This window comes from Myxine glutinosa, chromosome 6 (genome assembly GCF_964187855.1).
Source record: "Myxine glutinosa chromosome 6, kmMyxGlut1.1, whole genome shotgun sequence".
Lineage (NCBI taxonomy): Eukaryota > Metazoa > Chordata > Myxini > Myxiniformes > Myxinidae > Myxine > Myxine glutinosa.
In genome coordinates, this window is record NC_136266.1 from 15,840,002 (window position 1) to 15,865,149 (window position 25,148).

At 46.4% G+C, this 25,148-nt stretch overlaps 1 protein-coding gene across 6 annotated transcripts in view; it reads left to right on the plus strand.

The window, feature by feature from the left end:
• The first annotated feature begins 2,703 nt into the window (after window positions 1-2,703).
• LOC137429611 (BAG family molecular chaperone regulator 1) overlaps window positions 2,704-25,148 on the plus strand; it is a 35,557-nt gene continuing 13,112 nt past the window's right edge. For 3 of the 6 annotated variants that reach the window (XM_068119667.2, XM_068119665.2, XM_068119668.2), the window contains exons 1-3: window positions 3,512-3,684; window positions 14,909-15,037; window positions 20,921-21,003. In XM_068119667.2, the coding sequence (XP_067975768.2) occupies window positions 3,660-3,684; window positions 14,909-15,037; window positions 20,921-21,003 (237 nt within the window). In that variant the 5' untranslated portion in view covers window positions 3,512-3,659. Of the gene's footprint in view, window positions 2,798-3,511; window positions 3,685-14,908; window positions 15,038-20,920; window positions 21,004-25,148 lie in introns of those variants that run through there. The other 3 variants (XM_068119666.2, XM_068119669.2, XM_078779631.1) reach the window with 2 other exon arrangements.

Below are 25,148 nucleotides of genomic sequence, written 5' to 3' on the forward strand. Positions count from 1 at the left end.
TAGCTGGTGGAAAAAAGAAGTCGGTGTAGCTGGCATAAATGATGAGCGGTTTCGAATTCAAAATTCGTTCTCTGCAGTACTGTATTGTAATTTATTGATTTTAATCACCAGGTGAAAATAATTTATCGGTCGCGCCAGACCAAAGCAAGATCACGTGAGCAAGATGGCGGATCATGGAAGGGACAAGATGGCGGATCATGGAAGGGACAAGATGGCGGATCATGGAAGTTTCAAGATGGCGGATCATGGAAGGGTCATTTCAAATGACAACATGAAATTTTGTTCCCAAGGGAATGGGGAAAAATTGGATTTTTTTTTTTTGTGAAATTTGAAATGAAAATGAAATTTTGAATGGATTTACATATACATGCAATTGGCAGAGAGGTTCGCTTATGAAGCTCTCTATAAATGAATTCATTTATTCATTTATTGTTGATTGTTCGCTTTTGCATGAAAGCATCTTGCTCACGTGATCTTGCTTTGGTCTGGCGAGACCGATAAATTATTTTCACCTGTTGATTAAAATTATTTTCACCTGGTGATTAAAATCAATAAATTACAATACAGTACTGTACAGAACGGATTTTGAATTCGAAACCGCTCATCATTTATGCCAGCCACACCGACTTATTTTTTCCACCAGCTACACCGACTTCTTTTTTCCGCCAGCTACACCGATTTCAGTACATACCTGCCAGTCGGACCTACGTACCTGGTCCAATCGACTAGAAGTCTAGACTATATAGCCTGCAGTAGGTAAGTCCTGCATTCTATCCCAATCTATCCATTCAATAAAATTAATTTGAATTTTAATTCTAAGCCCAAGATCAAACAACCTAGCCTAGCTAGGCCTACAGATGTTTGCGAGGGCTGCGTACTCGATCGACTGACTATTGTCGACGAAGATCTCACTCTACGCAATGCGTATTCATATTATGGTAGATTATACCATAGTTCACGTGGTCTGGCAGCCATATTGGATCAAACAAAAATACCCTTCAAAAACAGAAGAGTTGTCTCGCACCACGTAGATTGTGCAGGGTAAGTATTCTATGAATACCATCTCGTTTTTTTTTGTCCTGTGTCCTCTTTTTGAAAATCAAATATGGTAACCCTCATTTAACTTTACTTTCACCAACAGCAACAACCCAAAGGTTTTTTTCTTGGTTACCAATGGAGGTCACTGCATCTGTGAAACGAAATGAATCTCTGGGGCTGCAGATGGAACGGTTCCCAAATTCCCATTCACGGTTTCAAGAATGTGCTGGTATTGCTTTGTCGATTTTGAAACGTACTGGGTTGTTGTTGTTGTTGTTGTTGTTGTTGTTGTTCTGCTGCATGGTTGAGGAAATGAGGCAGCGAGACTCAAATACCCGTACGTAATTGCAAACGGCGTAAATTGGCCAAATACCCATAATTTGCTCATTCATTGCATAATTGCCAACAGTTGTTTGAGTATAACGCCGGTTTTGGCCAATTTATTATTTTATTAAATAACAATTAATATGAGTCCCAGCCCCCAGGGACACAATCATGAAATATTGAAAAGATATATTAAAACACAATATATTAATATTAATATATATTTAATTTAATATTAAAGATATATTAATAGCCGGCGAAGCCGGTGTTGTGAATGAACGCGTACGTATTATGTTGAAAAGCCAGATTTTGCTGGATCCCTTGAGAATTTCGAAGCTTTGATGCACCAAATCGCTCAATGGAGGCCGCCATCTTGCAGATGCGGAAGTATGCATAAAAAATTGAAAAAAGTTCAATAGGAGTTTGTTTCACCCGTCTTTTTTTGATTCACATCTCATGCACCTCTAATTTGTAATTAAAATACTTTAAGACCAACTTCGGCCCGCACGGGCCTGGTTATCTTCAACGAAAATCGTCACCAAACACCAGAACCAATGAGATTCGAGCATTTGAAAAAATATTTAAAAAACCAAATCGCTCCATGGAGGCCGCCATCTTGCGGATGCGGAAGTATGCGTAAAAAAATTGCGAAAAAGTTCAATAGGAGTTTGTTTCACCCGTCTTTGTTTGATACACAATCTTATGCACCTCTAATTTGTAATTAAAATACTTTAAGACCAACCTCGTTCCCCAGGCCCTGGTTATCTTCAACGAAAATCGTCACCAAACACCGGAACCAATGAGATTCGAGCATTTGAAAAAATATTTCAAAAAAGCTTATTACCACATTTCAGAGGCTGAAAACGGCGTCAAATATTCTAAAATTGACGAAGAATTATTTTTTAGAAATCTCGCGGTCGGAGGGGATAGTTTTTCACGGCCGGAAATATCCGAAGTTGAGACGGAATTCACCGAATTAATCAAGAAGGAAATTTTATAAATTTTAATCTCTTCCAGAATGCAAATGGTGTCATTTTGAACCAGGTACGGTACCTACTACACCTACCTACTACCAACTACCTAACCTACTGATGCCATAGTGATGGGTAACATAGTGGCAAGAGGCTTTGGCTTCGCCGGCTCATTGCGGCTTTGCAGTCGGGTACTAGTATATAATATATATTAAAAGATATATTAAACTAAAAATTAAATATATTAAAATTAAAAGATATATTAAAGATATATTATGTATGTTTAAGAGGATGACATTCCTGACCCACTAATCCCCAAAAAAAATTTGGGGGAGAATAAGCCGAAGCGAATCGGACTATTTTCACTTCCGTTATGCAAATGAGCTACCCTGTCTATTTGCGTGACGTCACGAGTGCGCAAGACAAAAGTGTCCAGAGATCTGGTCCATCAGTGGATACAAAAGGTAAAGCGTTCAGGCCCTCTACCGCGTGCCCGTTCGAATTTATATTTTAGAAAATATATATATAAGAGGATTCATGCAAGGACCATCAGGACTCACGCGCACTCGACTATTCAGTGCGCGTTCTGCTACTTGTACGCATAACACCGACTGGGATTAAAACAGAGTTTTAGAATGTTTTGGGGGTAACCGTACTTGGCATGATCACGAGTTCCTTTTAAACGATGGAGAAATCTCGAGTAAGACAAGCAGCGTTTCTAATACGAATTGTTTCCGGCTCGGGCTCTGTCTTGGACCCTGTATGAAGATTAAGCAAGTTGTCCGGTCATCACACATCCAGGAAACAGGATGTACAATTTATACACAATTTATACAGTGGTACATTGAGTGAGTGTTGTGTTCTTTGATGCAGCTCTTGCTCATTCTGTAAATTTCGGAGCAGATGATCATGAAACGAAGCATTCACCCAAGCTCGCACAGCAAACTTCTATTGTGAACAGGAAAACATTTGCGACATCTATTTATTACGTACGCAAACAAGTGTGGCTGATTATTTTCTCCCCCATTCGCCATTATGCACCAAACCCGCACCAACCACAATCTTCCTCGTACGTACTTAATAAATAGAGCCTTATGCAAATTTTATTCTCCATGCTTCAATTCAAACATTTCTTTATTGTAAGGGAAATTAAAGTCGAGATATTTTCTGATAAAATTACAATGAATTGCTATTGTCAATGTATTAGTGCGTAAATTCAAATTCACGTTGTAACGGTTTCTATGGTCACGAAACAAGGTCCTTACACCGCTCAAGCAGGAAGGAATGAGGGAATGAATAACGAATGAGTTATATTGTCGATGCATCATGCCAAAAGTCACAGTATTACATGGTAAGTGCCCAGCGTTGGGTAATTCTCGGGATCGTCGTTCGTTGTGATTCCGTTAATTCTTCTTTTGCTCATTACGCGGTTGGCGTAGCTGTGGTAGTGCGGGTCGGTTTGGAGGGAGGGTTCAGCGATTATGATCCGGCCTCGGATGGTGAGGAGCGCCGGTCTTGACGTGCGGAGAGTCCATAAGCAAGGCGACTAAAGTTGAAGAGAATGACGAACCGGCTCGAATGTCTCGTCTGTCGCATCAACAAGACATTTCAACATTCCGATAAAGTGGAATGTAGCCGGATGACAACTCTGGTGTGGAGGAACGGAGGAGATTGACTAAATTCGTGCGACAAGAACGCGCAGAAAAGGTAAATACAAATGTATGTTACACAATGAAAATATCCACTTGCGACACGGAAAACTCTTCAGGATATTCATAAAAATCGAGACTAAAAACATGATTGTGTGGTGCTGTGCACACACAACTCGTTTGCCAAAAAGGTAGGCCACAACGCGTGGTACAAACGAAACCACTTTATTATAAGCTCGCACATCAGCACTGGGCGGGCCGCGGGCTCGAGCTTAGAGCCCGCATGTATGTCCCGAGGCCACGCCTTACCCCCGGGCGTGGCCGATCGGCCGAAAGGCGGGGAATGTATCTCAGTTCCACGCCCGGACGCTCGCGCCACCCACTGGTGCGCGGAATTATTGATCATTGTGCCCGCCAAACGCGCCCCCCCAGAATTCCCGCGCACCTGAAGGGTGAGCTTGCGGGGAAGCCGGATGACCCGGCCGAAACGCCCTCTGGCGATGCGTGCATGGCTGGGGGGAAGCGGGGCTGGGGGGTGCCGGGGGTCTGACCGCCGGGGGGCGGCCTCGACACGGAGGCAAAGCTGCTTGCGGGGGGTGGTCCAGATCGAGGTGGGCCGGCTTGAGGCGGTCCACGGAGATACGATCCGGAGCACCGCCGATGTCCGCGGTGAAATGTTTGTCCCCGGTCTCCAGCACGCGGAAGGGCCCGTCGTACCGGGGCCGCAGAGGTGCCCGGTGGGCGTCGTGGCGGACGAAAACGTACTCCGCCGTGCGAAGCTCTGTGGCGACGTGGGAGGACGGGCAACCGTGGTGTGCCGTCGGCACCGGGGCGAACCTCCTGGCCGTCTCCTGCAGGGTGGAGCGCTGTTGCGCCGCGGACCAAGGACCCGTGGAGTCAGGGATAAATTCGCCCGGCACCCGCAGCGGTTGTCCGAAGACCAGCTCCGCCGAGGACGTGCGCAGGTCGTCCTTGGGCGCCGTCCTGAGGCCCAGCAGGACCCAGGGGAGCCTGTCGGCCCAGCTGCCGTCGCGGAGGCTGGCCCGGAGCGCGGCCTTCATTGAGCGATGAAAGCGCTCGCACAGGCTTTTGGCCTGGGGGTGGTAGGCCGTGGTGCGGTGCAGTTTGACGCCGAGCCCTTGCGCCACCGCTCCCCAGAGCTCCGAGGTGAACTGGGGGCCGCGGTCGGACGAGATGTCCGAGGGGGCACCGAACCGGGCAACCCACGTGGCGATGAAGGCTTGCGCGACGTCAGCCGCAGCCGTCGCCGCCAATGGCACGGCCTCCGGCCACCGGGTGGTGCGGTCCACCATGGTGAGGAGGTGGGTGAACCCCCGCGAGGGGGGCAGAGGTCCCACCAGGTCGACGTGGACGTGGTCGAACCGACGCTCGGGCACCGTAAACGGGGCCGAACGGGGCCTGGGTGTGGCGGTGGACCTTTGCGCGCTGGCACGCGAGGCACGTCCTGGCCCAGTCGCGGACGTTCTTCCTGAGGCCATGCCAGACGAACTTCGCCGCGACGAGCTTCTGGGAGGCCTTCGTGCCCGGGTGGGACAGGCCGTGGATGGCGTCGAAAACCGGGCGCTGCCAGCCAGCGGGCACGATGGGGCGAGGCCGGCCGAGGGAGACGTCGCACAAGAGGGCCGTGCCCGCGACGTCGAATGGCACCTCAGTGACGCGGAGGCCCATGACGGCGGTCCGCAAGGCCTGGACGTCGGGGTCGGCGGTCTGGTCCTCCGCCATCCGGGCATAGTCGATCCCGAGGTGGACCGCGTGTGCGACGGACCGGGAAAGGCAATCCGCCACCGGGTTGTCTTTACCCGCGACGTGACGGATGTCCGTCGTGTACTCGGACACGTCAGAGAGGTGACGTTGCTGCCGGGCCGACCATGGCTCGGCGACCTTGGCCATCGCGAACACAAGGGGCTTGTGATCGACGAAAGCCGTGAACGGGCGTCCCTCGAGCAGATGGCGGAAGTGTCGGACCGCCAGGTGGAGCCCGAGCAGCTCGCGGTCGAAGGTGCTGTAGCGACGTTCGTGCGGGCGAAGCTGCAGGCTTAGAAACGCCAGCGGCTGCGAAGCACCACGCGCCACGCACCCACTGCTCGTGCACCGCGCCCACCGCGCAGTCCGATGCGTCGGTGGTGAGGGCGATTGGTGCATCGGGCACCGGGTGCGCCAGCATGGTGGCGTTGGCCAAGGCCAACTTTGTGCCCGCAAACGCCCCGGCCATCAGCTCTGTCCAGGCGATGTCACCTTTGCCCGGCTTCCCCCGGAGGGCCTCGTGCAGAGGGCGCAGGAGCTGTGCGACGCGGGGCACGAAGCGGTGGTAAAAATTCACCATGCCCAGGAATTCCTGGAGCCCCTTGATCGTGCGGGGGCGCGAGAAACTCCTGACCGCCTCCACCTTGGCCGGTAAAGGGATGGCCCCGTGCCTGGTGATGCGGTGCCCCAAGAAGTCGATGGCGGTGACGCCGAAACGGCACTTCGCGGGGTTGATTATCAGGCCATACTGGCCCAGGCGTTCGAAGAGCGTGCGGAGGTGGAGCAGGTGCTCCTCCCGGAACGCGTTCGCGACTAGGATGTCGTCGAGGTAGACGTAGATGAAAGGTAAGTCGCGAAAGACGCTGTCCATGAGTCGCTGGAACGCCTGGGCCGCATTCTTCAACCCATACGGCATCCGCAGGAACTCAAAGAGGCCGAAAGGGGTGATGACGGCCGTCTTTGGGACATCATCCGGTTGTACGGGGACCTGGTGGTAGCCCCGGATGAGGTCCACCTTGGAGAAAACGGTCGTGTTTGCCAACCGGGCGGAAATGTCTTGAATATGCGAGACCGGGTAGCGGTCGGGGGTGGTGGCATCGTTGAGCCGGCGGTCGTCACCGCACGGCCACCATCTGCCGCCGGGCTTGGGCACAATGTGCAGAGGAGAGGCCCATGCGCTGTTGGAGCGCCGTACGATGCCCAGCCGCTCCAGCGTGGCGAACCCCACTTTTGCCACGGCGAGCTTCGTGGGGCCGAGGCGGCGTGCCCGGGCGTAGACCGGTGGGCCGACGGTGGGGATATGGTGCTCCACCCCGTGTTTGACGGCCACCACTGAAAAGGTGGGCCGCGTGAGTGCCGGGAAACTGGCGAGGAGGCGGGTAAACTCGTTCGCTGCCGGAAGCGTACAGACTAACCTCGCCGGGAGCGGGATGGAACCACTCAGCAAGCCGTTTGGCAAGCCGCTCGGTTAGCCGCTCAGCGAGCTGCTCAACGAGCCGCTCAGCGAACAAGCGAGCGAGCTGAAGGTTTCGGCCTGGACGAGACGTCGACGCTTAACGTCCACCAACAGCCCATGCGCACAAAGGAAGTCCGCACCAAGCAGGGCCATAGGCACACTGGCGGTGACGAACAACCATTGGAAGCGCTGCCCTCCGAACCGCAGTGAGAGGCAACGCTTCCCGAATGTGCGGATGGGTGTTCCGTTGGCGGCGAGCAAAGCGGGGTCCTGGCCCGCGGCTTGCTTGTCGGACGCGGAGGCAGGGAGGACGCTTACCTGCGCTCTCGTGTCGCACAGAAAACGACGACCAGACGAGGTGTCCGTGATGAACAGTAGGCTGCCGGAATGGCCGACGCTCATGGCCGCAAGTGAGCGCCGGCCCGGTCGTTTCCCGACCCGTCGAAAGAACACGGCGGGCGGCATGTTCTAGCCTTGCCGCCGAACCTGGCATGATAGTAGCACCAGGTTTGCGGCGGCGGCGGTGGCGGTCGCGTCGGCCGTGCCGGCAGCGGTAGTGGTGGTGGCGGCGGCGGTAGTGGGCGGGGCGTAGCAGCGGCCACGAGGGAAACGGGATCCGCACCGGGATCCGGGATCCACACCGGGATCCGCTACGGCAGCACCGTACACCGACCGCGTGTCGCAGGCCGCGAAAAATTTGTCGGCAATTTGTCGCGGTGGGCGCCTCTTCGCCCAGGGCGCGGGGTTCCGTTAATTTGGAACCGGCCAGCGCGAGCCGCACCTGCACAGGTAGCTGGCGTAGGAAAAGCGCCCGGAACAGGAAATCCGGGCGCTGGTCTCCAAGAAGGGACAGCATAAAATCCATCCGAACGGACGGTCGTGTGTCGCCGAGGGCGGGAAGGTCCAGGAGGCGGTCGGCGCGTTCGACCTCCGTGAGCCCGAACGTGGCGAGGAGGAGACATTTGAGCGCCGCGTACTTGTGGTCGCCCGGCAGGCGCCGAAGGATGGACACGACACGGGCGGCAGTGCCGGGCCCGAGGGCGGCGACCACGTGGTAGTACATGGTCTCGTCCGCCGTGATGCCCCGGAGTTGGAATTGAGCTTCGGCCTGCACAAACCAAACGTCGGCTTGCGCTTCCCAGAACTCCGGGAGTTTGACGGTGACGGCGTTGGTAGCCATGGCGCGTTCGGGGGTCAGCGACGGCTGAACCAGTCGGGGTCACCAGTGTGGTGCGGTGCACACACAACTCGTTTGCCAAAAAGGTAGGCCACAGCGCGTGGTACAAACGAAAGCACTTTATTATAAGCTCGCACATCAGCACTGGGCGGGCTCGACCTTCGAGCCCGCATATATGTCCCGAGGCCACGCCTTGCCCCCGGGCGTGGCCGATCGGCCGAAAGGCGGGGCATGTATCTCAGTTCCACGCCCGGACGCTCGCGCCACCCACTGGTGCGCGGAATTATTGATCATTGTGCCCGCCACAATTGAATACTTCTCGATTTTTTAAATTTATTATCAGCTGGAGATAGATTTAGGCCAAAGTCTTTCACGAACAGGCTGGCCAGGCCTGCCGTTTGTCGGAATGTGATTTGAGCGGGAACTTGTAATTTGGTTAGGATGCGGCCGATAGCTCGCCTATCCTTGTTGGACACCGTAGGATCGGTATGGTGCACCCCAAGTAATACCGGCAGATGGGATGACCAGCTTAAGGTCCATTGGAGGGACGGCGCGCACATTTGATTGATACCTCTTCTTGCCTGCGAGGCACTAGGATGGTAACCTACAAACAGGGCTAGATGAGGGAAGGAGTATTATCAGGAATTTTTATTGAGGAAAACAATTTGTTCAAGTGTTTTGGGATTTAAACGGTTTCTTTTTTTGCTTAGAACTTCTGCTCTGGAGAATATTCCCTCACAGGGCACAGATGTTGCTGGAATGGACATATATTTCTTAGCCAAATGGAAGAGATGAGGGTAGATGGCCTGGTGTCTGACCCAGTACCCCAGAGGGTCATTTGTTCTGCTTAGATATGGTGCAGACACAAACCGCTGAACCTCCACTGTGGCATCAGCCGTGGCACTCTGGACCTTCTGGGTTTCTCCACCTTTGTTGTCCAAAAGGTCCCAGATGCTGTAATCTTCCTCACCTGTCTGTTCCACTTGCTGTTGATGTAGATGGCTGACATGAACCAGGTGGTGATGGTGTGGATGCTGAACGGATCTGAGCACTGCATTCAGAAATCAAGTCATCAACAGCATTGGAGGCTGCCAAAGCCAAACGCCAAATGGCTGCCACTGCCAAATGCCACGACCTTAAATCTTGGGTCTAATACTGTTACGTTTGCCAGTGTCTATATCGACTCCACTGCTCCAAAGCGCTGCTTGAGGTTTGTCCCATCTGTTGCTGGATCGCGGACAGCTTCTCTGTGGCATTTGTGCTTGACCTGAAAAAAGCAACAAGTCTGCGAGACTGGCCTCGAATCCCATTCGGTTCCATGGTTGGAGAAAGGGCTTTTTTCACCACCAGATTTAAGGTGTGAGCAAAGCATGGCATGTGTCGCATCTCAAGAAGATGAGCACACAAAGTCATGTTTGAAACAAGGTCTGTATTGAGACAAGTAACTTTATCCCTTATTCCCCATGACTCCAGTAAAACATTCTGGGCCTCTTTAATGTGCTCAGCTGGTATCATCATTGATGTAATGGCACGTTACAGCAAGATACGCATCCATATTCATAGAGGTCCACATGTCAGATGTTAAATTCACAGAGTTTGCTCACTTCACTTCAGCTATCACCTTTTCTCTGGTTTTCTGGTACCTTGTGCCAACCAACCTTGAGATGTAGAAAATAGGGCAAAATGGAGCAGATTGTCATGGGGACCGCGAGGCTAACCCCTGCTCTTGCGGGGAAAATGGCCTTAAAATGCCTGTTGTTGTTGTTGTTGTTTGTGCCAACCATTTCATTCAGTGCATTCCTTGTCGGAAGCACATAGTTTGGGTCAAGCTTCTGAACAAAGGCCCTGAATCCCTCGTCTTCCACCATTGAAAATGGCTGTGAATCCTTGCTAATCATGTCCACCATAGCCAAAACAAGGTCCTTTTGTCTTCCGATTGAAATAAACAGATGAATAAATTTATTGTATTCCCTACGAAGCCATTATTAAATGCATATTACCTCTGGATAAAGCTGATTTGGTTTAGATTTATGATTTATTTATATAGGCATAGTGATAGGGTAATAGTAGCTTAGAGAATTTTCAATAACAACTAGAACGGCACTCAGTAGGGAGCACACCTCCGCCTGGTTGGCCATATCATGCAATGGTGAAGAATCATTTTATTAATTCGACTAGCTGGATCCGGATCCGGATCTTCACCAAAATTGAATAGATTCGTCCTTGTCACACACACAACCAGTCCACCCAGTTTCGGCCAAATCCATCCATAACTTTTTGAGATATGCTGCTATGTATCGTTTTTGACCCGATCTCCGAAAGGTGAAAAATCACTTAAAAAATTAAATAATCCTCATATCCGAAACCATATTCAGATCTTCACCAAAATCGAATATATTCGTCCTTGTCAGACACCCAACCGGGCCACCAAGTTTCGGCCAAATCCATCCATAACTTTTTGAGATATCCTGCTATGTATCGTTTTTGACCCGATCTCCCAAAGGTGAAAAATCACTTAAAAAATTAAATAATCCTCATATCCGAAACCATATTCAGATCTTCACCAAAATCGAATATATTCGTCCTTCTCAGACACCCAACCGGGCCACCAAGTTTCATCCAAATCCGTCGACAACTTTTTGAGATATCCTGCTACGTATCATTTTTGGCCCGATCTCCGAAAGGTGAAAAATCACTTAAAAAATTAAATAATCCTCATATCCGAAACTATATTCAGATCTTCACAAAAATCGAATATATTCGTCCTTGTCAGACACCCAACCGGGCCACCAAGTTTCATCCAAATCCGTCGACAACTTTTTGAGATATCCTGCTACGTATCATTTTTGGCCCTATCTCCCAATGGTGAAGAATCACTTTTAAAATTCTCGTAGCCGGATCCGAATCTTCACCAAAATCTAATCATTTCGTCCTTGTCACATACGCTACATCTCTGTTAAATTTAATCCGAATCCAGCCACAAGTTTTTGAGATTTTTGTTCACAAACAAACAAACGGACAGACAAACAGGCAGGGGTGAAAACATAACCTCCATCCTCCTTTGGTGGCAGAGGTAGAAATATGCTAAATTAATATGCCTAAATAAATTAAATACACAGATTAACAAATGAAACAATACATACCTTGTCTAGGCACACCTGAGGTTCCAGATTCACCTGCAGTATGCCCATCACATGAATGATCAGGGTGCTTAAAACGAAGGTGTGTCAACATTGATGAGGTGTTATTGCAGTAGGACAGATGTTGCTCATAAATCGTGCATTTTACAAGATTGTGTTGAACAACCTGAAAATGCTCCCACACAGTAGACCTCTCTTTCTCTCTCTCTCTCTCTCCCTCTCTCTCTCCTCTCCGTCTCCCTCTCCGTCTCCGTCTCCGTCTCCCTCTCCCTCTCTTCTCCCTCTCTTCTCCCTCTCTTCTCCGTCTCTCTCTCCCTCTCTTCTCCCTCTCTTCTCCCTCTCTTCTCCCTCTCTTCTCCCTCTCTTCTCTCTCTCTTCTCTCTCTCTTCTCTCTCTCCCTTTTGTTCAAAATAAAAACTACGTGGTCGTGGGAGGTCATTTAACACATATATTGTGCTGTTCAAAAAATTCATTATGCTATTTTTTTTTTTTTTAGGGAGGAGCGTACGAGCCTTATTAAACCTTACTAATAATTTAACACCCGACCCAAACAAAGCCAATATAAACCTGACACAATAAACCCGGACAGTGTATAATCAGCAGATGCCTGCAGGCCTAAAATGTGTTCGGACCACCAGAAAATCAAGATGCCAACCATATCATTTCTTGTTGGTACTAAGGTGGGTGGAGTGTAGCGACAGATCAGGAAAGGAGTGTAGTCTAGCAGATGTCCGACCAATGGTTGCACATTTCAATAATCGATCCCCAACAAGAACCCCAACAACAACAAAAAATACTCTTGTTGTTCGTTTATACATTCAGACCATGTGGGAACCAGTGCAACCAAACTTTGCATGGCCTCCTCTTTCATCCAGAGGAAGGTTGAGGGTTATGTCAGGATTTATAAAATTGACCCAAGAGTGCCCAGATAAAACCAGATAATTGGCCTTCAGGCCTCGACCGGGTCTTGTACTTACTTGTACATTACGGTGGTCCAAAAATGAAATTCCAAATTTTAATCTTGGCTGTAGTCGCTTTTTGGGTTGTAGAGTCATCTGATATAGTGGAACAAGGGCTTATACAGCCAACAGAGGAATTTAGATATTTTTTTATTTTACCATATGAATCTGGACCATCCTATTATACACTGCCGAGGTTTTATTCCCGGGAGCAATCGAGTAATATGGATTGTGAAGACCGTATGTTGAGGTTGTATTTCGTGATTTGTTGTCAACAACACAAATTTAATTATTGCAGTGTTTCACGTGCGTCTGTTATTAAAAAGATTGTTTTACACAGGTTTATTGTAACACCTCTCTGTTCAGGCCTCGAGCGAGTATGTTGCTTATACACTGCCTGGATTTTTCCCAGGAGTGGTCTGGATTTTTTTTTTTGATCAGGATTCTGGATCAGAATCAGGATCAGGAGGTCTGGATCAGGATCAGGAGGTCTGAATCAGGATTTTTCCAGGGTTTTTCCCAGGAGCTTTGAGTTTGAGTCATCATGGGTATATCTGTATCAGCCTTGCACATCTGGATTTGAGGAGTTTCTCACATTCTTTCTTGCGGATTTGCACAAGCTCTTATCAAGTTGGATGGGGAGAGTCGGTGAACAGCAATCTTCAACTCTGTCCACAGAATCTCAATGATTCAAATCTGGGATTTGGCTGGGCGACTTAAGGGCTTTCACGTTCTTGTTCTGAAGCCATTCCACTGTTGCTTTGGCTGTATGCTTGGGGGCATTGTCCTGTTTGAACATAAATATTTACCACAGTCTAAGGTATTTTTGCGCTCTGAAGCAGGTTCTCCTTAAGGATCTGCCTGTATTTGGCTCCATTCATTCTTTCCTCTATTCCTACAAGTCTCACAGTCCCTGTCCATGAAAGGCATCCCCATAGCATGATGCTGCCACCACCATGCTTCATGGTAGGGTTGGTGTTAGATGGGTGATGAGATGTGCTCAGTTTCCACCAGCCAAATAATTCAATTTTCGTCTCATCAGACCACAGAACCTTTTGCCTCATGCTCTCTGAGTCTTTCACGTGTCTTTTTGCAAACTCCAGGTGTGCTATCATGTGCCTTTTTCTCAGGAGTGGCTTCCAACTGGCCACTGTCCCATAAAGCCTCGAGTTGTGAAGGTCTGCAGAGACTGTTGTCCTTCCAGCAGGTTCTCCCATCTCAGCCAAGAAACTCCATAGTTCTGTTAGTGGTCATTGGGTTCTTGGTCACCTCACTGACCAAGGCCCTTGCCCAGTTGCTCAGTTTGGTGAGGCATCCAGCTCTAAAAAGATTCTGGTTATTTCCATGTTCTTTCCAATTCCCTAATGTGGAGCTCATTCTGCTCTAGCGAACTTTCAACACTCTACAAATTGCTTTATACCCTTCCCCAGATCTATGCTTCCCCACAAGTCTGTCTCGGAGTTCTACGGACAGTTCCTTGAACTTCATGGTGGAGTTTCTGCTCTGATATGCACTGTCAACTGTGAGACCTTATATAGAAAGGTGTGTTTCTTTCTAAATCATGTACAATCATTTGAATTGGCCACAGGTGGACTCCAATTAAGTTGTGGAGACATCTGAAGAATGATCAAAGGAAATTGGATTCATCTGAGCTCAATTTGGAGTGTCATAGCAAAGGGGTTGAATACTTATTGACTCGAGACATTTACGTTTTTCATTTTTAATTAATTTGTAAAAAAAAAATCTAAAAATAAAATTTCAATTTCAATTTAATTAATTTAATCAATTTTAAATTCAGACTAGCACAGCAAAATGTGAAAAAAGTCAACGGGTGTGAATACTTTCTGAAGGCAATGTATTTCACTGAATTTCCTCTGGCAACACCGGGTACTTCAGCTGGAATATCATAAAAGGAACTACAATGGCATGGTGCTCAGTATAGCGCATATCTCCGCCAAGCTGAACAGTTTATGTTTTGTATCCCATTGATAGGCTGGATCTGGATCGGGACCTGAACCAAGATCTAATCGGCTTGTTCTTGTCACGTCCTAATCTGTGTACAACGTTTTGAAATATCATGCTCACAGACAAGGAAATAGACAAACAGGAGTGAACATATACCCAGGTGGTGGAGGTTAAAAAAAAGAAGCCTACTTTCTACACCTAATATAATAAAGTACGCATTGCATGTGATGCTGTCCCCTTCACCCAAGCTAATGACAACTTCAATTATTTTACAGGAGGTAGAGAGGGATAGGGATTTACACCTCTCCCAACCTTTGCTACAAAAGCAATGGATTAGATTTGTATTCAAATAACTTTTGAACTCTTCTTTGCACACAAACAGATGAAATGTTTTAATTACTTTTAGAATGATTTTGATTTAATGCATCACAGTGTACAAATGCTAATTTTACTTTGGTCTTGCAGGAATCTCAAAGCATGTACTGGAGGTTGATTGTGGGGTTGACTGTTCAGAAGTCACGCTGGAAGACCTAGCCAGGGCGGTTGCTGCAAGAACTGGAGTCCCTATTAGTAACCAGAAGTTAATACATAAAGGTGATCACAGCTCTTATGTTAGGCGTGCATCAAATACATATATATACAGGGTGAGCCAGAAATATGGTCATTTTTAACACTCATGTAAAGGTAATAAAAAGTTATATTTCAAAACAAATTTTTACAAGAAAGTGAAGTACATAACATGCCATTTATTTGTGGAAAAGAACATCTAGAGATGTGCACCATTTCGTCTGACACATTACTCCAATCTTGGACCCCAATTATTCATGACGTTCTGCAACATGGCCACGTCAATATCATTGATTTCGCGTCTGATGTTTTCCTTAAATTCATGAAGAGTTTGTGGACGGTTAACATACACTTTGTCCTTTAGATATGGCCACAATAAATAATCACATGCAGTCAAATCGGGTGACCTCGCTGGCCATGGAATATCGCCATTTCTGGAAATGACATGCTTTGGAAAGAGCGCCCTTACAGTGGTCATGGACACTCTGGCGGTGTGGGAGGTTGCACCGTCTTGCTGAAACCACGTCATTGGGCTCACTTCTGCAAATCTGTTTAATTTTCTGTTGAGAAAGTTAGAAACCATATAGGTATATCGAGCTGCAGTAACAGTGACGGCATTTCAGTTATCGTTCTCAAAGAAGTAAGGCCCAAACGATGAAAGTGCACATCACACTGTGACTTTGGGACTGTGTAACGGTTTCGTGTGCATGTCTCTTGGGTTTTCAGGCTGCCCAAAAACGAGTATTTTGCTTGTTGACATAGCCACACATATGAAAATGTGCTTCATCAGACATGAACAAATTGTTAGCAATGTTTTGGTTTTCATTTCCATCCATAAATGAAAGAATTCCCTCACAAAAAATTATTGCGGGCAATCTCATCATCTTGGCTTAATTCCTGGACAGTTTGAATTTTATAGGGATAAAACTTTAAATCCTGATGCAATATGTGGCGTTGACTTGTGAGAAATTCTTAAGGCTGATGCATGATTTCAGATGGAGTGATGCGGACTTCTCAAAACTGACTCCCTTACATGCTCAATGTTTTGTGCCGTTCCTACTGATTTGGGTGCTCCTGGCGGTTTCTCTTTGAAAGTTGAACCGGTCCTCTCAAACTTCTGAACCCATAACTTGATAGCACGAACAGACGGCACATTTCCATGACGTTGAACATTGAAATGGAGTTTGAATTGACATTGTGCAGCAGTTGCACTATCATTATTCTTGTAAAAAGCTTTGATAGCGAAAGCACGTTCTTCATTCGACCAGTTCCACATGGTCACTCAAGTGTTCTGCCTGCAAAAAATAAAACAAAATCAGTAAAAAATAGAATAATAAAAATGCATGCTATGTACTTCAATATCATGAATGAATTTATTTTGAAATACAAATTCTTATTTACACAATTATTTTTGTTTGTGTGTGTGTGTGTGTGTGTGTGTGTGTGTGTGTGTGTGTGTGTGTGTGTGTGTGTGTGTGTGTGTGTGTGTGTGTGTGTGTGTGTGTGTGTGTGTGTGTGTGTGTGTGTGTGTGTGTGCAGTCACGTGAAAAAGTAAGTACACCCCATGTAAAGTTTTGACTTTTTCAACATACAGCTATTTGATCTTCATTTCAACAATATTGATAGATAAAGGTGATATAATATAACAAATATCATGAAATATTTACATTTTGTAGTCCATTGTATAATTTAAATAAACATAAATGCAAATTTCGCATGTGGAAAAAGTAAGTACACCCCTACATTTATCACGACTTCAACTACCTAAAATTATAATCAGTTGCACCAGCTCAGGTGCAAATGATTAGAACATCGTTAGAGAGGATCTTGGAGGAACCTGTCTTATTTAAACCTCAGACATTTAGTTTGGTTTGCCCTTTGTTGTTGAAGTGTGCGGCATCACCATGTCGAGATCAAAAGAGCTCTCTGAGGACTTCATAAAGAAGGTTATAGATGCCTACGAGTCTGGGAAGGGATTAAAAAAGATATCCAAACAATTTGAAATCAATTTGCAAATATTTTTGCAAAAAAATGGAAATAATTTGCAAAAATAAATCGATTTGAAATCAATCAATCAATTTGCCTGATCACTCGACTGTCCGGAAGATCATCTACAAGTGGAGAAGATTCCAAATAACTGCCAACTTGTTCAGGCCAGGCCGACCCAGCAAGTTCAGCCCGAGAGCAGACCGCGAGAAGCTGAAAGAAGTCTCTCAGGACCCCAGAATATCATCACACGACCTACAGGTAGCTCTTGCCACTGTTGATGTCAAAGTGCACGAGTCTACCATTAGAAAGAGGCTGCACAAATTTGATCTACATGGGAGGTGTGCCAGGAGGAAACCTTTGCTGTCCAGAAAGAACATCAGGGCAAGACTAATGTTTGCCAATGAACACCTAGGCAAAGACCAACACTTCTGGAACAATGTGCTCTGGACAGATGAGTCAAAGGTAGAGCTACTTGGCCACAGTACCAGAAGACATGTTTGGCGAAAACCAAAGACAGCATTTGACCACAAGAACCTGATACCAACTGTAAAGCATGGTGGTGGAAATATTATGGTTTGGGGCAGCTTTGCTGCATCAGGGCCTGGGCAGCTCACCATCACAGAATCCACTCTGAATTCTTCATTGTACCAGAGGGTGCTTGAGGATAATGTGAGGCCATCTTTCGGAAAGTTGAAGCTCAACCGGAGGTGAAGAACCACCTTTAGAGGCCATTTTTCCCCTCAAGCGGGGGTTTGCCTTTTTCGGGGACCGTGGTTGTTGTTGTTGTTTTTTTTTTTTGGTCCCCTTTTTGAAGCAATGTTTTACGGCCGGATGCCCTTCCTGCCGCCAACCCTTTTTGTCACCTTTTTACGACAAGCAGGGAATTACCAGTGAACTGGTACTCAATTAGCCGACCTCGGAAGGATGACAGGCTGAGTCAACCCCCCTGGCGTTAATTCAGCGATCGACCGGGATTCGAACCCAGGATCCTAGGATCCTAAGCTGGCACCCTAGCCGCTAGCCCAACACCAGGAGGTGGACCTTGCAAAATTACAATGACCCTAAACATACCAGTAAATCCACCAAGGAATGGCTGAGAAGAAAGAAATGGAGTCTTTTGGCCAAGTCAAAGCACGGATCTAAATCCCATCGAGATGTTGTGGGGGGATTTGAAACGAGCTGTGCATGCAAGAAAGCCCTCAAACATCTTAATTTGTTGTTGAATAAATTATTGCAAAGAAAATTTTTCATTGTTTTTTGTTCAATTAGATCACCTTTATCTATAAAAACCACCTTTAGAGGCCATTTTTCCCCGCAAGCGGGGGTTGGCCTTTTTCGGGAACTGTGGTTGTTGTTGTTTTTCGGTCCCCTTTTTGAAGCAATGTTTTACGGCCGGATGCCCTTCCTGACGCCAACCCTTTTTGCCGCCTTTAACGACAAGCAGGGAATTACCAGTGAACTGGTACTCAATTAGCCGACCTCGGAAGGATGTACAGGCTGAGTCAACCCCCCTGGCGTTAATTCAGCGATTGACCGGGATTCGAACCCAGGATCCTAGGATCCTAAGCCGGCACCCTAGCCGCTAGCCCAACACCAGGGTTAACCATCGTATCTATTAGTACAATTATTAGTACAATCACCTTTATCTATAGATACTGTTTAAATGAAGATCAAATATTGATATGTCCACATATGTTAAAAAGATAAAAAACATTTCATGGGGTGTACTTACTTTTTCCACATGCGAAATTTGCATTTATGTTTATTTAAATTATACAATGGACTACAAAATGTAAATGTTTCATGATATTTGTTATATTATATCACCTTTATCTATCAATATTGTTGAAATGAAGATCATATAGCTGTATGTTGAAATATGTTGAAAAAGTCAAAACTTTACATGGGGTGTACTTCCTTTTTCACGTGACTGTATATATATAGAATATATATATATATATACGTGACTGTATATATATATATATTCCGCCGAGAGGCGGAAAATATATATATATATATATATATATATATATACACACACATGCAGTCGGACCTTGCTATTCACAGTTCCACTATTTGCGGGTTCTGTGTATTCGTGGTTGATAAACTGAGGGGCTTCTCTATTTGCGGCCCTATGTCCCGTGTATTTGCGGGTTTTTTTGTTGGTGCAAAAAAATAATAATTTCACGAGCCGCGAGCATGATACATTTATAAAACCCATCTTTCACCAGCCACGCACAAAGCAGCTGGACATACTAAAAAAAAAACATCTTTGAGCAGCGAGCATGACCTGCTTCTACATTCGTGGCGCTCATTTTCACGGCCAAGCAGGCTTGGCAGGATATCCTGCCATTCACACTGTGAATAGCTTCACGTGCTATCCCGCCGTTCACACGGTAAACATTGTTTTGCTGCATGCTTTGTGGGACATCACATCATTCACACGGTGAAAGCTTCATGTGATATACTGCAGTTCACATGGCAAACGTTGCTTTACGGGATGCTTCACATGATATCCCGCCATTCACACGGTAAACATTGTTTTGCAGCATGCTTCACGGGATATCCCGTCATTCACACGTTGATAGCTTCACGTGATGTAAACTTTGTTTCGTGGGATGCTTCACAGGATATTCCGCCATTCACACTGTGAATAGCTTCATGTGATATCCCGCCATTCACATGGTAAACATTGCTTCACGGTGTGCTTCATGGGATATACTGTATGGAATGAAAACACTCCATCGTATCTATTAGTACAATTAGTTGTCTCCCTTTTCCCCATTGAAACAATGGCACGGCGTGCATTCGCGGATTTTGCCTCAACATTCGCGGAGTTTGCCTCGACATTCACGGGTTTTCGCGATGAATGCTTCACATGATATCCCGCCATTCACACGGTAAACATTGTTTTGCAGCATGCTTCACGGGATATCCCGTCATTCACACGTTGATAGCTTCACGTGATGTAAACTTTGTTTCGCGGGATGCTTCACAGGATATTCCGCCATTCACACTGTGAATAGCTTCATGTGATATCCCGCCATTCACATGGTAAACATTGCTTCATGGTGTGCTTCATGGGATATACTGTATGGAATGAAAACACTCCATCGTATCTATTAGTACAATTAGTTGTCTCCCTTTTCCCCATTGAAACAATGGCACGGCGTGCATTCGCGGATTTTGCCTCAACATTCGCGGAGTTTGCCTCGACATTCACGGGTTTTCGCGATTTGGGAACCAATCCCCCCTTTTATGTTGAAACAATGCCCCGCCAATCATTGTTTCGCAATTTGTTGCACTTTCCAGGAATCCCCCGGGAATAGCGGGGTCCATCAGTATATATATTTGCATTGGGGTGTACCACCACCGCGAAGAGGCGTCCCCGCTATTTGTAGTCCTGGAGGGTAGACTTAAAAGGTGGTTCCACAGACTGGAGAAGTGAGGAATAAAAGAGCTGAAGTGTGCAGTTAGCCTGGATTTTGGAAGTTTAACTTTGATGGGGTTGGTGGAAGAATTTAATTACGGTATTATTTACCAAGGTGAATGAAGTAAACTTAGGATTGTCCCTCTTCAATTGCATTTTCGTTCATATCATTGTAAAATACATGATAAAAATGTCTGAAAAAAAAAAAAAAGAACGATCTTGGTGAATAATTGTTTGTTTTGAAATATAAAAAAAATTCTGCTTTGGGGGGTGGGGACAGGCACAAAGTCCTCTGCCAGGGGTGGGTTGTATCATGCAAGGTTGGCACTGTGGTGGGAGTTTAGCCACACCTTCATGCGCCGCCCTGAATATAGTGATTCCTGAAATTTGTCTGAAGATTCTGGATTTTAAAGGTGTTTATTTTTAATCTGTGTCATTGAATCTTTATGTGAGACGAGTTTACATCGAGTTTTCTGTGTGGGCTACTGCAGGGCAAACTTTGAAGGATCTTGAACAAACGCTGTCATCTTGTGGAGTCAAGGAAGGAGCCAAACTTATGCTTGTTGGGTCCCAGGTAAGCCTATTGGTCATGTTTGAGTCTATTTAGCAGGTAAGGTAATTCATCTTCTTTAAGGGTTGCTTTGACCTGCTGTTATGATTTTCCCTTCAAATGAAGGTTATTTGAATAGTTTTATTCTTTTTTGGGTTGATCCAATGAACAAACTGGTAACTGAGGAGGACAACGGTTTGATTAGGAGATGAAATTGAAATTTTCATGGGAGTCTAACGACCCCGAATTGCAGAGAAAATATAATAATGGATTTTGTAACGCAGTCCAACGCACAACGATGTATGTTCTGCATTACGCAGAGATCCATCCCATCTCGTCTTCAGTTATCCTACCCTTCCTCCCACCCATGGTACACCAAATCCTGTAGTGAGGCAGTTGAAATCCTTGAAACAACTTGCCTTCTCTTCCTGGAAAGCAAACCTGACTGAAGGCAATCTCAGATCATTCCACAAGGCTTCCAATAAGTGTGTGTCCACTCTCAGAAAGGCCAGAGAACAACATCTGTCCAATCTCAGGATTGAACTTTCAAACTTATCTCCTTCCTATAAAGCCTGGTGGTGCCTTGTTCAGTCTGTCTCCGGAATATGCTCCCCTTCCATCCTTTCCATTTCTTCAAATACATATTTTGAGCTTTCAGTTAAGTCTAACATCCCTTCAATACTGACAAATCTCACACTCTATCTCTTTCCGAAAGGAATATCTGGCAAACCCTCCCATCTACTTTCTTAACAATCCTCTTGAGACGGATCTGTCATTCAAACTCCTGGGTCTCCTGTCAGCCATGATCTTTCTTTGGGAAACCACACTTAAACGTTGGCCTCCAAAGCCAGCCGTCAACTGGGCATACTCCGTCATACAAAGTCCTTCCTTGGCACACTTGAACTCCTATCCACATACAAGGTCTTCACCCGCAGCTTGGTGGAGTAATGCTCTCCCTTCTGGGATGGCACCCCCGTTTCTTTCGTTCCACTGTGTCCTGATTTTTCTATGTTCTAGCTCTTCCACGAGTCTTGCCCTTGTATACAAAAAAAAACAACCAAAAAGGGTTCATATTGAGGGAGGCCTTCGTCCTGAAATTTGACTTTATCACATTAGGGAACGTTGAAAGCATTGTATTTATGAAACTTGCCATCATCATAGATAGACAGGCACACAATTAGATTTTTCGTAGAATATCCAGCTATTTGTTTATGTCACTTTACAAATACAAAGCTGTTTTTATTGCCCTGAATACATGCCTTTCATGTTCACAAAATATAGTTGCAGGTGGGAAGATCTATACTGTATTCAAAAATGAAGACAGGTGGGAGGCAGAGAGGCGGGAGAGAGGCAGAGAGGCAGAAGAGAGGCAGAAGAGAGGTGGGAGAGAGGCAGAAGAGAGGCGGGAGAGAGGCCGAGGGGCGGGAGAGAGGCTGAGAGGCGGGAGAGAGGCCGAGAGGCGGGAGAGAGGCCGAGAGGCGGGAGAGAGGCAGAGAGGCGGGAGAGAGGAAGAGAGGCGGGAGAGAGGAAGAGGCGGGAGAGAGGAAGAGAGGCGGGAGAGAGGAAGAGAGGCGGGAGAGAGGAAGAGAGGCGGGAGAGAGGAAGAGAGGCGGGAGAGAGGAAGAGAGGCGGGAGAGAGGAAGAGAGGCGGGAGAGAGGAAGAGAGGCGGGAGAGAGGAAGAGAGGCGGGAGAGAGGAAGAGAGGCGGGAGAGAGGAAGAGAGGCGGGAGAGAGGAAGAGGCGGGAGAGAGGAAGAGAGGCGGGAGAGAGGAAGAGAGGCGGGAGAGAGGAAGAGAGGCGGGAGAGAGGAAGAGAGGCGGGAGAGAGGAAGAGAGGCGGGAGAGAGGAAGAGAGGCGGGAGAGAGGAAGAGAGGCGGGAGAGAGGAAGAGAGGCGGGAGAGAGGAAGAGAGGCGGGAGAGAGGAAGAGAGGCGGGAGAGAGGAAGAGAGGCGGGAGAGAGGAAGAGAGGCGGGAGAGAGGGAGAGAGCGAGAGAGGCGAGTGAGAGCGGAGTGAGGAGTGGAGTGAGTGAGAGCAGAGAGAGGAGTGGTGTGAGTGAGAGCAGAGAGAGGAGTGGAGTGAGTGAGAGCAGAGTGAGGAGTGGAGTAAGAGCAGAGAGAGGAGTGGAGTGAGTGAGAGCAGAGTGAGGAGTGGAGTAAGAGCAGAGAGAGGAGTGGAGTGAGTGAGAGCAGAGTGAGGAGTGGAGTGAGAGCAGAGAGAGGAGTGGAGTGAGAGCAGAGGAGTGGAGTGAGAGAGGAGTAGGGAGATGAGAGAGAAGAGAGAGGCAGAGGTGGGAGAAATAGAGAAATAGAGAGAGAGAATTGGGGAGACGGAGACAGAGACTCGTTGACTTTTGTGCCCTTTTATTGCAAATGTATGAAAAATCATTTTACAAACCAGATGTGAACAAAAAGCAAACAATTAAAGGAAAATTTTACATAAGGATCATTAATATATCAAGGTTGTCTGCATTCCTTTGAGGATTTTGAGGATTTGAGGAAACAAAATTGTTGTTTTCATGTATTGTTATGCATTATGTTTGCCACTCTGTCAAAGCGCCTTTGGGCTTCTGGAAAAGCGCTATACAAAATAAATGAATTATTATTATTATTATTATTATTATTTTCAAGTTTCATTTTCCTTGTGCGGTAAATAGATTTCTTTGCTAAAGCAAGGAGAAATTTAGCCATATAGTTTAAATTATTGTGTGATCGAGGAGCATAGCCCAAAAAGAAATGTCTAAGGCTAAATTTTAAAAAAAGCTTTCAACACCATTCATGAACTAAACAAGGGAATCAAGTGTTCACACTTAAGATATGCATGACTCAAGGTCTCCAGGGTATCACAAAAAGGACACTCATCAGAATTTGAGGAACAAAAAATGTGTAAGAGATGGTTTGTGGGTAGCACCCAGTGTGCCAGTCTCCAAGACAAATCACCAGTTTTCTTTGGTATGAGCTTCTGATAAAAGGCTTTCCAGTTAGGATGGAAGGGGTGTTCTAAAGGCAAACAATTGTGCCACTTATTTGATTGCCACTCTCCCAGAGAGTGTCTAATTATCTTTACAATTATGCAAGTTATGCCGTTCATCTGCACTAAAGAAAGAGCCAAAATTAATCTCGGGCAAATATTTGCAAACTGAGCCAGAGATTGTTACTTCAGGGATGAGTACTAGGTTTGGGAAAGCAATCGAGTCATCAGCGGTGCCAGGAGAGCGTTCCCAGTGCGCATTCATTTTTAGGTACACATTAAGTACATCACCTAATAGCCAGCGAAGCCGGTGTTGTGAATGAGTGCGTACGTATTATGTTGAAAAGCCAGATTTTGCTGGATCCTTTGAGAATTTCGAAGCTTTGACGCACCAAATCACTCCATGGAGGCCGCCATCTTGCGGATGTGGAAGTATGCATAAAAAATTGAGAAAAAGTTCAATAGGAGTTTGTTTCCCCCGTCTTTGTTTGATTCACAATCTTATGCACCTCTAATTTGTAATTAAAATACTTCATTGCCAGTGAAGCCAGTGTTGTGAATGAATGCGTACGTATTATGTTGAAAAGCCAGATTTTGCTGGATCCTTTGAGAATTTCGAAGCTTTGACGCACCAAATCACTCCATGGAGGCCGCCATCTTGCGGATGCGGAAGTATGCATAAACAAATTGAGAAAAAGTTCATTAGGAGTTTGTTTCACCCGTCTTTTTTTGATTCACAATCTTATGCACCTCTAATTTGTAATTAAAATACTTTAAGATCAACCTCGTTCCCCGGGCCCGCACGGGCCCTGGTTATCTTCAACGAAAATCGTCACCAAACACCGGAACCAATGAGATTCGAGCATTTGAAAAAATATTCCAAAAAAGCTTATTACCACATTTCGGATGCTGAAAACGGCGTCAAATATTCTAAAATTGACGAACAATTATTTTTTAGAAATCTCGCGGCCGTAGGGGATAGTTTTTCACGGCCGGAAATATCCGAAGTTGAGACGGAATTAACCGAATTAATCAAGAAGTAAATTTAATAAATTTTAATCTCTTCCAGAATGCAAATGGTGTCATTTTGAACTAGGTACGGTACCTACTACACCTACCTACTACCAACTACCTAACCTACTGATGCCATAGTGATGGGTAAAATAGTGGCAAGAGGCTTTGGCTTCTCCGGCTCATTGTG